General features: G+C 47.4%; 1 protein-coding gene across 1 annotated transcript in view; it reads left to right on the top strand.

Annotated features, from left to right (window-relative positions):
- ALPK2 (alpha kinase 2) overlaps nucleotides 1-17,508 on the top strand; it is an 84,911-nt gene that overhangs the window by 54,271 nt on the left and 13,132 nt on the right. Inside the window, exons 4-10 of the mRNA XM_079784197.1 lie at nucleotides 1,162-4,528; nucleotides 7,191-7,338; nucleotides 8,532-8,659; nucleotides 8,764-8,799; nucleotides 10,774-11,048; nucleotides 12,431-12,519; nucleotides 15,605-15,822. Of these exons, the coding sequence (XP_079640323.1) occupies nucleotides 1,162-4,528; nucleotides 7,191-7,338; nucleotides 8,532-8,659; nucleotides 8,764-8,799; nucleotides 10,774-11,048; nucleotides 12,431-12,519; nucleotides 15,605-15,822 (4,261 nt within the window). The remainder of the gene's footprint in view (nucleotides 1-1,161; nucleotides 4,529-7,190; nucleotides 7,339-8,531; nucleotides 8,660-8,763; nucleotides 8,800-10,773; nucleotides 11,049-12,430; nucleotides 12,520-15,604; nucleotides 15,823-17,508) is intronic.

Raw genomic sequence — 17,508 nt, 5'->3', positions numbered from 1 at the left:
GCTGAAAATTAGTAGCAATCCCATTCTTCTTAGCTGGGCATAATTTTCATATGCATTGAAATATTCAATGAGCTAAATGTTTCAAGAGACAAGAGTTTAGTCAAAGAATTTGCTGCTTCCTTGAACAATAGCCAATATCACAGAACATTCAAATAGTACCATGATGGGCCTGGCTGGTGTTGCTCAGTGGTTGAGTGTCACTTATGAACCAAGAGGTCATAGTTGGATTCAGGCAAATGCCTGGGTTGTGGGCTCAGTTCCCAGTGTGGGGTGTGCAGGAGGTAGCCGATCAATGATTCTGCTTCATCATTGATGTTTCTATCTCTCTCTCCCTCTCCCTTCCTCTCTGAAATCAATAAAAATGTTTTTTAAAAAAATAGTACCATAATGGGTTCCCTCCTCACAATGTAAGATATGTTCACTGATTCATTCTTTTTTCTTCCCTGCTTCCCTCCCTCTTTCCCTTCCTATCTCCCTGTCTCTCTCTTCACAAAAACCTAAGCAGTTCTGGGTACCCTATTTCTTGTGAATATGGTTTGCCTGCCACAGGGCATCTGTTTTAAAGTGAGGGAGACTTTCCAAGATTTTACAACCTTCCTGGGCAGAAATGATTGGCAGTGCTGATGGCCAATCTTAATCTTATTACTTCATTAGAGGTGGGCTCAAAGGATGGGCCTCTCTGTTCTTTAGTAACATCATTAACCCTCATCTCTGGGGACAAAGATTGCTCATTACTACTTTACAAACACTGCATTTTTCATTTGTTATGCTCATGTGAAATTTATCTTTCTGGAAAGGTACACACAAGCTCTTAGGACTTACTTGAACACAATAGTTAACATTCAATTTATTTTCATCTTCTTTTTTCTGAGAGAGAGAAAAAAATCATTAACTAATGACTGTCAGGAGGCTTTCTGCTTATGATGGGCAATTTGACCAACGGTCCTCTGGAACATACAGTTGTTTAAATTTGCATTTCTCCAGGAAGGCTCTAATAGCTAGAGCAAGTTTGGGGATTAACATTCAGATTTCAATCACTCCTGCTGCTCCTCGTGTCCATAATTACAGTCCTCAAGGACTAACACTCCTGTGACTGTGATTATACCCTATTGTGGGCTCTCCCAGGAACAATTCCATTAATATCACTTTTCATCTTCCTAGGTGCAAACTCAGGAACCAGTCAGGGAGAGACTCTCTCTCAGCCCGATGCCAGCTTTCTCAGAGCCTGCTGGGGAGGAGTCTGCGTTCACTGGGACCACAACAGATGCCTTCCCCAACTTAGGAGGGGCTGATGAGGAAAATGCATCATTGACCCAATACCTGGAGATAGAAAGCTGTACTCAAGGCCCACAGCGTGAAGAAAACCAAGACAGAGAAGACAACTCACCTGGACGTTCCTGGGAAGACCCAGGGCATGAGTTGAATTTCCCAGAAGCCAATCATGCAACTATGTCCCCCTCTGAGCTGTCAGTGCATCTCCCTCAGGAGGGCAGTGATGGCCCCAGGGAGCCCGAGGCTCTCTCTGTCGCTTCCCCTGCACCTGCAGATATTGCCCCCACCCTGGAAGCTGTGTGCCATGGGCCAGGGGGCAGAGAAGCAGAGTGTTTGATGGAGTGTCTTGAAGCAGGCCACCAAGGCACAGGTGACACCGTGGATGCTCCTGCTGGAGCCCCAGTTCATAAATATTCACCTCAAGAAATTTGCCCCATGGACTTAGAGCTGGCAGAGGGTCAAAGCCAAGTACCTGATTTATGTGTTCCTGATGACAAGACACTGGATGTTGTTCTTCAGACACAAGGTGCTGAGCCTCCACAGTCCACAGACAAAAGCAACAAGGGTAGAGACTCAGTCGTGTTTCCTGCACCTAGCGATGCCCTCGCCTGGGACATTTCACAAAAAGCCAGTGAAGGATCCACAGGGGAACATCTGGCCAAGGTGGAGCATTCCACCCCCACGCCGGCCTCCACAGGACAGGAGAGGCCGAGCCCCAGCATCTCGGGGGGGCTTGAGGAGAGACAGCCTCTATCTCCTGAGAACTCTTTGGTGAGGTTCAAAGAAGGTGATGAGAGCTCCAGCACCAGTGCCTCGGACGCCACAGACACACCAGCCCATCACAGCTCAATTGTGACATTTTCTCAGGAGAAGCCAACAGCATTAACTGCTGCTCCTGAGTGTCTTCAGGTGACCAGGGAGAGTGGGAACACACCAGCTGGTACCATTGCCACCAAAGTCCACTCAGCCAAATACCTCCCTGTTTCCATTGCTGAGAACAGCCATGCAGATGGCCCTGAGGAGAGCTCAGCTCAGGTACCAGATGGCAATATTTTTCAACTGCCTTCCAATGTACCGCAGGGTCATGTTTTAAATGGCTCCGAGTCTCCTGAAGAACTTTGCATGGTTCCCAGTGGACCAGGAGTCCATGTCTGTGCTCCCCCGCCCCCCGAGGGAGATTCCAGCACTTCCCCTCTTCAGATTGGTAACCAGGCTGGAGACAAGAGCCAGACCGTGGACAGAGCAGACCATAGGAGCCTTGGAGAGAATTTCCAAGAAAAGGGAAGTGAAACAACACAGAGGATTCAGCGGGAGAGCCTGACCCACCAGGGTTCCCTTTCTGAAGATAATTTCCAAGAAAGTTGGCCTATGACATCTGCTGCACACGGGGAAACAGACCTGCTGCCCGTGGACCAGTCATCAGCAGACTCCACGGAGGAAAGAAGGCAGAGCTCAGGCCTGGGGACTAGTGTGTCTGTGGTGGCCAAAGCAGCTGTGGAAGATGACAGTCAGGCTAGTAGTGCTCTGCCTCTCTCTCAGAGCCCCCTGGAGGGGTCTACAGAGAGTGGACCAGCACATTGGGAAGCAGGCAATAAGCCCAAGACTATGACTCTAGAGGCTTCTGTCTCCGAGGTCTGGCCACCAAGACAACCGACAGCTTCTGAGTGCGAGGAGTCAGAAGCTGGTGCCAAGACTCCTGCCGGGGTCTGGGCTGTGGCTGCCGTGCTAAAGGCAGGTGCTGCTGGGCCTGAGCTGGACCCCTCTGAACCCACAGCATCGGCTGCCGGTCCCCAGGCTGAGGCTGGCTCAGCCCTGGCTAAGGACAGAGAGGTCTACGAAGGCAGAAAACCAGCCAGGCGTGCACACTGGAGCTGTCTTTCTTCCCAGTACTTGCGCCAACCCCGGTTCCTGGAGTCGTCTGTGGACCCTGTAGATGACGGTGTCACAGGTTGGCCAACAGAGGCTTCCAAAACGGGACGGCAGGAAACTGTTAGCAATGTGAGTCAAAGTCAAGAGGGAAACCAAAACCAAGTCGGTGTGGACCACCCTGCCTTCTTTAAACAGTTTCTGCCCCGCCCTGAAATCCTCGAGTCCTCAGTAGATCCCATTGATGAGCTGAGTGTGGTGGAGTGGGCCAGGTTGGAAATCCAGGGGCCGTCTGACTCCACCCTGGGGGCTGTCAGAGAGGAGAGACAATTGGATGCTGGAAGCTTGGGCCAGAGAGTGGAAGTCCAACCCATCAGCTCTCCAGGCCCATGCCCCCAGCAAAGTGGGGAAACCATTCCAAGCGAAAACAGCACCAATAGAAGCCAAGAAGCCAGTGAGAGAGGGGAGGCTGAACCCAGTCAGCATGACAAAGCCAAAGGCGAAGTCCAGCCTGCCGTTTTGCAAGTCCCGCGTCTTGACGAAGGTGGGGGGACAGTTCCAGGGGGACGCAGCGGAAGCCAGGCACAAGAAGGCCTCGAGAGGAGCACCGGGGAGGTCGAGCAAAGTAAAAAGGACGCGGCAGGTGCTGCTCCCCCCACGTTACCTCTTCCCAGTGCTCTTGCAGTCCTGACGCAGGCTTCTGTTGGAGCTAACACAGACAACGCCGCAGGTCAAATTCCCGATGTCCCTGAGAACCATTTAGTGGAGCCCAGAAACCATCAACAAGCATTTTCTGACTCGAAGGAGAGGGGAGAGAGAGAGAGTGAGTGTGGGAAACATTCGCCCTCTCCCGGTGGTCTTACTCAGCTGCCTTTTACTTCATCCCCTGAAGGAAACATCACAGACCTTTCAATAAGCCACAGAATTGAGGAACCTGAAATAGAGGCGCCCCAAAGTGGGGAAACCGAACCCACAAGGGCATCCAGCTCACCAGCAGTGACTTTGGCCTTGGTTTCGGGAGAACGTGCGTCAGAGACAGCTCCTAAGACACTGCAGGACCCATGGCTCCTGGGCCCCACCCCGGGCCGTGGGAGAAAGTCAGGGGAGGGGAGGCCCCGTCGCATGGCAGCCCAGATGGGAAGGTCCCCAGTACCTGCTTGGGAGGAAGCCAAGAAGAAGCAAGAAATCACAGGAAGTGGACATTTAACTGAGGGAGTGAAGAAGAAAATTCTGTCCAAGGTGGCTGCCCTGAGGCTGAGATTGGAGGAAAGGGAAAACACCAGAAAGAACGGGAGCTTTCCTAAAAAGATTCCTAAACTCGACACGTCGGTATCATGCACGGATGAGAACGCAGACCCAAAAAAGCCACCTTGCAAAAGGGAAGGGAAAGGTGAGGCTCCATTGCTCTCTATCCCTGTTAAAGTTTGGGTTTGTTGGCCCGATGTCAGATTCCTGGGTCCTCCTGAGTCCTTGGTAGTTCAGGGGAAGCATTGACCCCATGGCTGTGACCAAATGGCTCGGCCTATAGACCCAGGTTCTCAACCTGGAGTGGCCCAGAATGACCTGCAGGGCTTGTTAAATACGGTGCTGGGCTTCACCCCAGGGTTTCCAATTCCACGCATGGGCTCGAGAAATTGCATTTCTAACAGGTTCCCAGGGATCTGTGGGGAGAGCCTCGCCTATAGGTGCCTGTAGGTATGCTTAATGGAGGGAGTGTGATGAGAATGCCCTTTTGGTTAATTACCCGTTAAAACATATTTGTAAAAGATAAGCAGACACATGAATCAGTATAGCTAATTAGTTTAATTAAATAGACCACATGCTGAGCAGGATTTCCAGAAATAAACATTTAGGTACAATTTGGGAGTCTCTTCTCTCATCGTTGATTTGCATTAAAAATGGCTTCATTGAACATTGGGTTTCCTTCCAAATTTGAGTCTAAAAAATTTCTTTCCAACTCACTCTTCGCTTTCTGAGTCTGAAGGCCTAGGGGTATGTGTTCCAGGTTTCAGACCCCTGGAGGCTCAGAGCCCTTGTAACTGCTGTGACTTCTGCGTGGCCTGGGGAATCACTTTAACCCCACATTTCACCCTATACCCCGACTTTTAGCCTCTTTTACATCAGAACTCTTCTTTCCCTTGCCGTGCAACCTGGCAGAAGTCAGAAGAGGAGATATTGCAGCAGGCGAGGGGTTCCCCTCTTTCCCTGCTGAGTCCTCAGGCTTCTAGGCGATGCTTGTCATTCTCCATCCACATCCATGGGCCCTCGGCCCTGTTTCAGAGAGAATTAAATATAAAACTACCTTCTGAAGAGTTTGGAGGGATCCATCCAGGTCGTATGTGTTTTTAAGCACATTTTAAGAGAATGAAGCAATGTTTTCAAAGATCTCTAAAGTGGTTTACCCCAGACGGAAACAATCTATTTGGAATGCTTGTCCATGGTTATTTAAGTTACCCACAGGGAAAAGGACTTTCTAGTAACCACACGCTGTTGGGGACTTTGATCTCTCCCACCTGCCACCAGCCTCCCCGAGCTCAAAGGGCGGCAAAGATGGGGTACAGCATTTGGGGAGGGGTGGTGCTCTCCCTCCCTGACCTGGTGAGGTAGACTTGGGGGTGGGGGATGACTCGGATGATTCTGAAAGAAATTAAACAAACTGAGTAACCTTTTTACTTTGAACAACTCCTCTCCCAGGCCTCCTCTTAGCTGTTCCCACACAGTCCCGAGGCCTCTTGTCCAAGCCAGCTTTCATCTCTCAAAGACCCTCATGTAATCCCACTGCTCATTTTATGCCCTTTCCTCTGTCCCCTAATTTTCTCTGCGTTCAGAATTTACAACAGGTGGCGGAGGGGTTAGCAACTTAGGAACCTCTAGGTCTCCACAGATCACCCGTGAAAACTGCCATGGTGTTGAAAGGGCCCTTGAGGAAGTGTGTCCCAGATGAGGTGGGCTTGGTCAGGACTCTGGACCAAGAGTTTGAGTCTGTGTGCCTGAACACCCAGCACAGCCTGTAAATATGAAACAGCCTGCAACTATGCCCCCCACTGTGTCTGTTATCCGAGTGTCTGTTGGCATCAAGGAGAGATGGGAGGCACCCTTAATGCACAGACTATTTCACAGCAGTAGAACTTGTAGGAACAGAGCAAACAGCAACAGTATTGGTGACTTTCATCTTGGCTGTGGATTATATATTTTATATTACAAAGCTGCGGAGTTATGGAACTTGGTCTCCAACCAACAGACACCACATTTCCAGCAACCCCACTGCTTGCCAAATGATTGCCACCACCTGGCTGGGTCTTCTATATTTGTCTTCTTGGTTATGCTGCCTCCCAGTGGCTGCCCTGAGTAATTACACATTTGCCCGGCTTGTGGAGATCTCATTCCTGATTTAAAAAGGCGATATTCAATGGTCTCCTCTCAACTCTGGGAATCATTTCCTTATTGCTCCTATTTCATTCACATCAGACATAACAGCTATCTTCAGCAAAGACAACGGTAATTAGAGGAAAGATGAACGCGTTACTTTTCAGCAAATAGCTATTGTTGAGTTGCCTTTCCATCTGAGGGCTTAACCACAATTATTGGGATGATTCAAATTTTATTTTACTCCCTAATCCCCAGTTCTGATTTTAACGTGGACCATCCGGTAAGCATCTTTATTTGAACCAGGTCCTATAGACTAGGTATCTGAAATCCTCCTCCTCCCTTCTCCCTACCCCTCTTCACCCCCCCTCCCCCCCCACCCCCCGTCTTTGGAAAAAAAAATGCCTCTCAAGTTATATTTCACATCTGTGCATTACAGACCTGACTCAAGGACCATTAAGTAGTGAAAAGTAATTAGACTGATTTATGCATTTTCTTAGTGTTTAGGCAAGCCACATCTCTCATACACTGTTTTCTCATCCATAAATTGAGGGTCATGCCTATTATCCTTGTCTCTGGAGACTGTTGTGAGAATTAAGTGAGATGAGATGAGAAAGTCTTTTGCCCACTGTAAAGCTCTTTGCAACTGTTATAAGAACGCTGACCTGCCGATCTCTCATTTCTAGCTCCAGTATTACTGAAAAAGATCCAAGCTGAGATGTTTCCTGACCACTCTGGAAACATAAGATTAAGCTGCCAGTTTGCAGAAATTCATGAAGATTCTACCATCTGGTGGACAAAAGATTCAAAGTCAATTGCCCAAGTGCAGAGAAGGTGCAGTATTTGCTCCTGGATACTTTCCATAGTTGTTGCTTTTATCACAACATCGTTCTAAAATTCAATAATAATATAATAAAATAATACATTATAGGAAGTAAAAGGGGAACTTGGAGTAGAAATTCCACATCCAAAGTATCCAAGAAATGTAAGTAATGGAAGACAGGTGTCTGGACAGGGAAATGGTGGTGGGTTCTTGCCCTGGCTCTACCACCATTGAGTTCCATGGCCTTAGGAAATCATGAAACCTTTCATTACATTTAAAAATGTAACTTAAAAATTTTTAATTAAGATTTTAAATTCTAGTTTTTAGAATCATTACATTTAGGAAACCACGTCAAATTATCTCCTAGTCTAAGGCTCTGTGATCCCAGGATTTAAGAGCTGTCTTCTGTATGTCTGTGAATTCTGCTGTTTTCTGTTTCACAAATTCCCATTAACCTGACAAAGGTCAAACAAAGTGAAGAAGGTGAAGCAAATGGAAAAGACAATCCATGCAGTTGCAGAAAAGTAGCTGCGCTTGAGGGGTCTTTGCTGTTTATAAGTGGCTCATGGCTGAGAGCTCTTTCAAATACTGTACTCCCCTAGTGAATGCCTTCCATCCTTCCATCCATCCAGCCATCCAGCCATCCAACTACCCATCCACCAGCCAACATTAGACTGTTCTGAAGATTACATGAAATAGACCTTAAAGTGATTAGCACAATACCTGGTACATACCAAGTGCTCAATACACATTAGCTATTATCTTCCTCCTCACCATCTTCACGAGTTTTTCTTCTCCCTTGTTGTATCGGGTTTATATTTGGGTTTAAAGTTTTCAGGTTTCCTTCAAGCACAAGTCATATGGATTAGTAACGGAACTGAGGTGAATTCTGATCTGAAGTTCGGATGAGCTCCCAGAATTCAGAATTCTTGTTCTTTGCTTTATTAATAACAGTCCACCCTCCCAAATGTTTCTGTGCATTAATATTGCATATGGGAGTGAGAGTGTTAAGCCAAAGTTGTACTGATCATCCCCTACAGGTGAATAAATGATTTAAATGGCGCATCACGGTCTTGTCCTTTTTAGCCAGCTTGTAGGCTGAAAACATTAGGCCTGAGGAACATTAGTTCCTTTGCCGTAAGTGTATCAGAAAATACAACCTCAAAGTGATGACAGGTGCCAATGTTAATGTGCCCCACTTCAGTGCAGGAGACAACTCCACTGTGTCCTTGACCATCGTCCAAGCCAGTCAGAAGGACCAGGGCCTCTATTACTGCTGCATCAAGAACAGTTATGGAAAAGTGACAGCTGAATTTAACCTCACCACTGAAGGTAAACCTCAGCTTTTCAGGTTCAAATAAATGAGAACCTCTAGCGTCTACCAGTTAAGAGTGTTCATTTGTACTGAAGGCATTCTGTTCTGTGTCTTCTTCCAGTTCTCAAAGAACTTTCCAGTCACCAGGACATTAAAGGTAAGCTGATCTGAGTGGGATATCAGGGCAGTGGGCCCACCATAAAGCAGGAAGTAGCTCCTGGCGTCAATGGTAGAGGCACTATTCCTATGGACCCTTCTAACCAAACCAGAGAGAACTCAGGAATGACTGAGAAATGAATGAAAATCCATGAGCCATTTCAACCTGGCTGTAAGGCCAATTATAAGTTCTCTGGGTTACGAATATCCAGAAGTGTATCATTTATGACAAGAGATCAGATTGTAGGGGGTGGTTGCTGGGAACACGTGGAGGGGGAGTTTGGGGTTAGACTTTTCCCTTTAAGCATCAGACTAGCGTTCAGCCATCTGCATGGGGTTGTTCAGCCTCTGGCACTATGTGACACGTTTTGTTTCTTTAATTTACTTTTCACTTTGACTAGCTGAGCAGATTCCCAAAGAGAGCCAGGTGTCTAGGAGAAAACTCCAGTCACTGCATCATAATGAAAATGAAAGATGGGGGTCGGGCTTTCCATTGGCACTTGCGCACACCTGGTGTAGCCACTGCCCAGCAGCTCTCCTGAACACTCACTCTGCCCCTGGGCTACCCACTGAGTACAGTTTGGTGGAGTCCATGCTTGTCGTAATTTTCCCTAATTCCTTTTAGGGAAAATTATCCATTCCCACACACGTGCCTACCCCCACCCAGTAGTGTGCTGGTAAATTGTTAACAACATGGGGGACCTAAAACATAGTTTTCCAGTTTCTGTGGTGTAAATACTCTCAGCATGGCCAATTTTAAACTGACAGTGTGACATCACGAGAACGTGGAGCCCACTGTCAGCTCTCAGGGGCTGGAGGGAGCGGGTCGAGCACACCCCTCAGTCCCCCTCACCCCATGTTACCACGGCTGTTGGCACAGCGTAGGACCCTTGGTCACGCTTAGGAGAAATAGGAATGAAACTCTGATCATTAAATTGATTTTGCATCTTAAAGATTTGCCTCATGTGCTGATTTGTAAAGCAAATACCTGAAACCTTTGTGAAAACAAGATAGTAAAAGCAATTAAGATACAATAACATTCAGTACGTGAAAGGCAAGGAGCTGGGATCTCAACTATGAAATGCTTTAGCAAATATTGTGATATTTATCCAAAACAGCAAACTTAGATACAAACTCTTCGAAAACCCACTCAAATGCTAACTACCTGTCTTTACTATGTACTGAACTTGTGGTATAATTTTAAATTCTTCCCCTGCTTTGGCTCCTATCTCTCCAAGAGTCAAAATTCACAAGAGAATGCCCTTCCTTCCGACCTTTCGGAAAACAGCATGACCTTTAGAAGAAAGCTGTTTCATCAGCTTCTTAACATTGGTTGGCTGTTACACGCCAGATACTTGCTATGATCTCAATATTTTAGGTTTGCAGAAACTCGTTTCTCAAGGTCTGTACCAGCCAGGAATGGACCCCAGAGGGGATGAGCTGCTGGCCACCTGGTGGAAATAGCGCACCTGTTGTAGCCCTTTGATTCCAACCACAGGTTTTGGTCTAGACCCCGATGACATCACCTTCACCAGCTTCTCCTGAGACTGGCAGTTCCAGTTTCAGTGACTCACTGGGCTGTGAGCCACACTTGTCCTCTCCCGCCCCTGGCACTTTCTGATGAAGGCACTTCAAATGACTGTCACATTTTTTTATTTGGAGGGATCTCTCTCACTAAACATTTCACTAATTTAATTCTCTAGAGAAAGAACAAATAACATTTTGAAAGTTTACTAATGAGTTTATTACTCTAATTAATAAACTAATAAAACTAAGCTGGGATGCCCTGGCCCGTGTAGCTCAATTGGATGGAGCACCATCTTGTACGCCACATAGGGACAATGACAAGTGTGACCAATAGAACCTAGAAGGGGAACCACACTTACCTCCCAACCAAGGCATAGCTCAAAGCTGAGAGGGGGAGATGGGCATTGAGGAGGATGTAGTGGATGACTAAATTTGAGCTACGTTTTAGGATGTGAAGAGATTGAATTCAGCCAACTTATCTTCAGAGAAGACTTCCTCCAGGACAGCTACTTCGGGGACCGCCTGCGAGGTCAGATCGCCACAGAGGAGCTGCACTTCGGAGAAGGTGTCCACCGCAAAGCCTTCCGCAGCAAAGTGATGCAGGGCCTCATGCCCGTCTTCCAGCCCGGCCACGCCTGCGTGCTCAAGGTGCACAATGCCGTTGCCTATGGGACCAGAAACAACGATGAGCTCGTCCAGAGGAACTACAACCTCGCTGCCCAGGTGGGTCCACCTGCCCTAATGGTGTCACTTAGGTGTGAGAGGGACCCCTAATAATCAGACTCAGAATTGATGGGAGTCTCCAAGAGGGTGTTTTGCTCCCTTGGGGTGCAGTGTAAGGGGACCGCTGGATTAAGGCTGACTGCTGGGAATCATGTCCCAGTTCCCAGGAGTATTTCTTGGCCTTGTGCCAGATGGGACTCAGCCTATGTTTGGAGGCACCTCCCAGTTCTGACCTGGGCTGAGGTCATTTCCTGGGAAGCCCCAGGAGATCCCTGAGGACTTGAATCTATTTGGACACAAGATGATATGGAAATGGGGGTCCTATGCTATACTGGCCATCAGGTTCCCAAAGACAGCTAAAATCAGGAGTAGTTCCTGAGTGTTTTGTTTTAGATGGAGGTGGGATATATTTAGAAGGATAGGGCAGAATCGGTTGTCCTGTTTCCTGCCACCCTAAGTTGGTTTAATGTCAGCCCATAAGCTCTGAAGGAAGAGCGACCCGAGTCTCTAGCTAAGTCCCCTCCTCTCTGTGCTCGTGAGTCACAAAGCTTCTGTTAGTTTCTCTCCTTGACCCCGCCCCCCACTTTGGTCCATGTATTTCACTCTTGACACCAGCACTGGCCAAGCTTTTGGTAGTGCTGGGTCTAGCACTTCTACAAACTAGGTGCCCTTTAAAAAGTGTTACCTTCAAATGATTAGATTAGACTTAGATCAATGTTTTGGGTGCTGTCAAGTATTAACCATTCATGACTTGGTGCTCATGAAGGGCAGCCCCTCTTTTGTGGGGATAGGATTTTGCCAATAGTATTTAATTCTCCTCCAAACCCACCCTTCTTTTTTCTTTTCTTTCACTGAGCATTCCTTCTAACCTAACGATCATCTCACCCAGTCATGGAAAATGCCCCAGCACCCAGGCTCCCACTCAGAAATGCCTTACAGAGTGGAAAGCAGAACCCAATATGCTTTTCCTATGCCAACAATCTTGTCAAGGTGTTCACTTTTTACAACTCCAATTATACCTTTGAAGAAGAACCTCAGATGGGGGAGCTCATGGGAAACCAACCAGCAAGCCCCAAGGTTTATCTGACATCCTTCCGAGGGGCCAGTCATCTTAGTTCAAGGATGAACTTCAGCCATCAGTTTATAAATTTTATAACTCAGGGACACCTGGCCCCAGAGATCACTTGACCTTCACCTGGATCATTCCTTCAGGTCTCAGAGCTCCTCTGCCAGCTCTAGGTTGCAATCATTCTGCCCCCAACCAGGGGGTGGGTTTGGGAATCCACTGGCTTGACTACATTAGGAAATCTGATTAGCTTTACCAAGCAACTCTCTGAATTTCCTCTAATCGCTTGGGTTTTCCATGTGTTTGGGTGATACAGGAATGCTATGTCCAAAATACTGCCAGGCACTATGCCAAGATCTACGCTGCTGAAGCACAGCCTCTGGAAGGCTTTGGAGAAGTGCCAGAGTAAGTGTTTCCTCTCTTGAATTTCCACCTCTGACTTGGGGAAACCTGAAGGGACAAGAGGATGAGAAAGACCAGGAGGACAAGCATTTTAATTGGTCACTATCTGTAAGCTGTAAGGGCACCCATGGCTGCGATCCTGTTCTTCATTGGGTCACCAGAGGCTTCCAGAAAGATACTTGATAAATATCCTTTGAATAAATGTATGTGTGGATGGGTGGATGGAGAGAGGAATGAATTCAATACATGTATCTATCATATTAAGTAGAAAAGAAAGGATATGTACTCTCAAGAATATTACATTGTCTAAACAATGAACAAATATAAGAGACCATAAGAATATTACAAAATGACTAGTCCCATGAAGAAAATAAAATATGGTGCTGTGTCCAGAAAGAGTGAATTGGGTGATCAGAATTATAGGAACACTAGAGGCCCGGTGCTCAAATTTGTGCACAGGTGGGGCCCATCAGGCTGGGCTGGTGGGGGGTTGGAGGGGGCTGTGAGCAGTTGGCCAGCTGGCCCCATCCCCAATTGGGGTATTGGGGGCCAATTGGGGCCCATATCAGGCTGATTGGCTGCCACAGTGTGTGTCATAGCCACCGGTCATTCTGGTTGTTCTGCTGTTCTGGTCGCTGGGCTTTTATATACATAGATAATACCCACTTCCTGGAATCCTACAGAGATAAATTAAACTGATTGCTTTTATTCACTCACTGACTGCTTATTCACCCAAGCAAATTTTGGTACCCACTGCTCTGAAGATGGATTAGGACGTTTCACTATCCAAGCCTCCTTTCCTTCCTTACCACAGGAGAATTTGTGAACATGTGAATGGTGATAGTATATGGCAAAGTCCCTACAAAGGAAAGTGGTGATGGTTGTTTAGGATGGGGAAACAAAAACATGTTTTTGGCTTTGGGGCAAAGAGAGTAAAGCAAGAGTAAGAAGATAGTAACTAACAAACAGAAGATAAAACTTGAGACCAGGGATTGGCAAACTTTTCCTGTAAAGGGCCAGATAGGCTTTATGTAGATACTTATGTAACAAAATCCTTGTTGATGAATTTTAAAATATAATAACAATTAAATATAATTTTTGATATATAGGTTTACTGCTGAGAAGAATGGAATTCTTTTTTTAAGTAAAATTCAGAGTTAGTGTTTCCTACGACCAAATTGATGGGGAATGTTCATCTGTAAAACTCATTCTTAGCTTGTGGACTGGATTTGGCCCATAGGCAATGGCTTGTCAACCCCACTGTCCACATAGTTTCTTCTGCCGTAAGTAATGGGTAAGAAAGGAGAGTTATGTTGGGGCGTACTGTAATTTCAAGGTTAGGAAGAAATGAGGAACCAGCAAAGGAGACAGACAACAAGTAGCTGGGGAAGCAGGAGGAAACCAGGAGGAAGTGAGTTTCTGGAAGGCATGGGAAGGTGTTTCAAAAAGAAGTGAGTCAAGTGCGACTGAGAGCAAGTAAGATGAGGGCAAGTAAGAGACCATTAGACTCAGCAACATGGTGCTCCTGATGCCCGTGACTGAAACTTCTTCAGTGGGAAAGCCTCTTTGAGTGGGTTGAAGAGACATTGGAAGGGGAGGGATTGGAGACAGTTGAGTTTTGATGTAAGCTCTGAGTCAGTAGTTGAAGTAGACGGTGGGGCCTATATGCTCCGGGGAGAGTCTGCAGCATGTTGCTATGCCATTGAGAGTGATGCCGTCGAGCAATATCCTTGAGCATTTGAGAGAGGTTGGGATCTAGGCACCAGTGGGAGAGATGCTTCATGCAGGAGCAAGAGGCTCATGCATAAGAGGGGCGGGGCAGCAGAGGATATGGGCGCAGACCTTGGGAAATGGGAATATGTGGGGTGGCAACTTTAGATGTTCTGTTCTTAATGATTGAGGTTTCACAATGGAACAGGGAGTAAGGCCATCAGCTGAGAGTGAGACTGGGGGGAAAGGTGTGGGTGGTTAGAGGCGAGAGGAGCCGGTATGAAATAATCATCCAGGATGGAGTGACAGTGGATGGACTAGTGCTGGAAGATGCATTCAAGATCTGGTCTCTCTCCACTCCCAGCTGCCATCACTCCTGTACAACCTCCTCTCTGGTCTCCCTGCTTCTGCCCTTGTCCTCACACAGTCCGTTTCACACGGAGTGGCAGAGCGATCCCTATAACATAGAAGCTTGATCATGTCACTCCTTTGCCCCAAACCCTCTAATGGTACAAAGAGCAGAGTTTTTCAAATGGCCAACCAGACCCTCCAAGGTGGCTTCCATCCCCTCCCTGTCCTCACTCATCTGCCACAGCCTCCCTCCCTGTTCACTGCACTGCAGCCACACTGGCTCCTCACTATTCTTTGAACACCTCAGCAATGCTCCCGCCCCAGCGCCTTTTCCATTTGTTGTTCCTTCTACCTGGAAGGTTCTTCCCATGGATGTCCTCATGCCCCTCCACCCCCACTTCCTGCAGGTCTCTACTCACGTGTCCTTTATTAGCAAGGCCTTCTCTGACCTCCCTAAATAAAATAGCAGCCCCGCCCCCACCCCTGGATCTCCTAGCTCACCTCCACCACTTTGTTTTTTCTCCTAGCACATAGCAGCATGCATTTACTTACTTAATGTCTGTGTGCTCCATTTAAATGTAAGATCCATGAGAGCAGAGCCTGTTTTCTTTGCCGCTGTTTTCTGGAATAGAGTTTGGGAGTGTCTGATACCTAGAAGCCACTGAATGAGTATTTGTTGATTTGTGGATTGGAAGGAAGGAAGGAAGGAAGGAAGGAAGGAAGGAAGGAAGGAAGGAAGGAAGGAAGGAAAAAGGAAGGATGGAAGACTGGATATACAATGGATGGATAGATGGATTCTAGTCATATGATCAATGGGGCCATTGAGATATGACTATAATGAGACATTCATTTCTACCTGAGCAATTAAACTCCATCCCAGGAGGAGTTTCTGACCAACTCTAAGGACAAATAAGAAACAGAAACTCACCCTTTTACTCATTAAATAATCATTGGGGGGGGCGGATTAGTCTAAATCTAGTGGAACCCAGGCATTTATTCTGTGTGCCCATGTTCTCACCCTTTCCAGGATCATTCCTATTTTTCTCATCCATCGGCCTGAGAACAACATCCCATATGCAACAGTGGAGGAGGAGCTGATTGGAGAATTTGTGAAGTATTCCATCAGGGATGGGAAGGAAATCAACTTCTTGAGAAGAGAATCGGAGGCGGGTCAGAAGTGTTGCACCTTCCAGCACTGGGTGTACCAGAAAACAAGTGGCTGCCTCCTGGTCACGGACATGCAGGGTGAGGAAGCAGCATGATCTGGGCCCGGGGATGCTGTGGGCCTGGATGCTCCTGGGGCTGGGGATGGAAGGAGAAGGAGAGGTGAGCTCGGTGCCTAAAGCCCCTTCAGCAGCAGAAGGTGTTACCAATGTCTCATCAGTCACAAGGTGCGACAAAGGAGCCTGAAATGACCAGCCAAATGGAGTCAGACAGTACATTTTAATAATTCATGCCAATAATGCCTTCCCATTACAACAGGCAACCAAAGATTGACTTTATTGTTCTAACCTCAACAGGCACAGGTTCAGAAGTATATGTGAAAATCCAGATGTGCCAAAAGTTAAATTAAGATGTAATCATTCATTCTTACTGGGTGAAAGGGTCTTTCATAGTTACTTTTAGATTTCAAGCTCCCCTGATGAAGTTACAGCATGTTTTCCATTTCTACACACATTTTTAGGAATGCATTTGTGGGGATGTCATAATTCATCTTCCCACAGAAGCAGCCCTGAGACAAGTTGCAGTTTGGGGGTCCCCGAGACCACCGTCAGGTTCATTAATTTGCTGGAAGGACCCACAGAACTCAGAAAAGCCATTACACTCATGGTTAGGGTTGATGACAGCCAAAGGACACAGACTCGGACCAGCAAAGGGAAGAGATGCACAGGGCAGAGCCCAGGGCGAGCAGGCAGCAGCCCTGTGCCGGTGCTCACTCTCCAGCCATGGTGTGTGGCAACACGCATGAGAGCTGCCAACCAGGCATGCTCACATGGGCCTTGGAGCTCAGAGGTTTTATTGGGGGTCCATCGAGTAGGCATGACTGACTGCCCATGAAATTGACCCTCGTCTCTAGCCTCTCCAGAGGTCAAGCTGATACCATATGGCCCAATGTACCAGGCAGGACATTCCAAGGGCTTAGAATTTACCCCATAGGAATTGGATGAGGATTGAACCTTTACTACAATTATTTGGGAGGGGATCCCGGTATACACTGGTAGGAAAGTGAAGTGTGACAGGGAAAGGGAAGGCAAGCAGTTACCACGGTGATCGCCTGAAGCTCACGCCTCCCGGGGGAACTCTGGGAGCCTGTGCAGAACACACGTGTCAGAATCATCACACCCAGGGAGTGACCCCCTGTAGGTAACAGCGGAAGGCTGCACCCACACATGGGCAAGCCAAGCTGAGCAAAGCAGGGTCCTGTGATCGGAGAAAGTTCTCAGGCAAAGCAATGCTGGTGGTGGCGCCGGAGGTGGGGCCAGTGCATGGAAGTGGTTAGCGTGAGGGCAGTGCGTGGGGCACCGACAGCCCTGCCACAGGGGTTTCCTATTCCTTTCTTGCTTTCCAAATAATCGTGCTCAGAAAAATCCGAACTCTAATTGCATGCCTACTCAGTGTCAGACATGGTTCTATACAAGGATGCTGAGGTCTAGCACCAGCGTGGTGGTGGAAAGCAAGGCTGCCCTGGGTCCTGCCCCTGCTCCTCCACTTGCTGGCTGTTAGCCTTGGGCAAATTGCTCCCCTCCCTGTGCCTCAGTACTTTTCACATGGGGCTGCCGTGAAGATTAAATGAGAGCAAAACATTTAGTGAAGCAAGTGTTTCCTCCTTTTTAAAAAAAATATATATTTTTTTGAATAACCATAGACTCAAGAAATTGCAAAAATGTCCAGAGAGATCCCCATGTACCCTTCATCCAGCTTTGCCTAATG

This window comes from Cnephaeus nilssonii (genome assembly GCF_951640355.1).
Source record: "Cnephaeus nilssonii genome assembly, chromosome: 11".
NCBI lineage: Eukaryota > Metazoa > Chordata > Mammalia > Chiroptera > Vespertilionidae > Cnephaeus > Cnephaeus nilssonii.
This window is presented reverse-complemented; position numbering and strand designations above follow the sequence as displayed.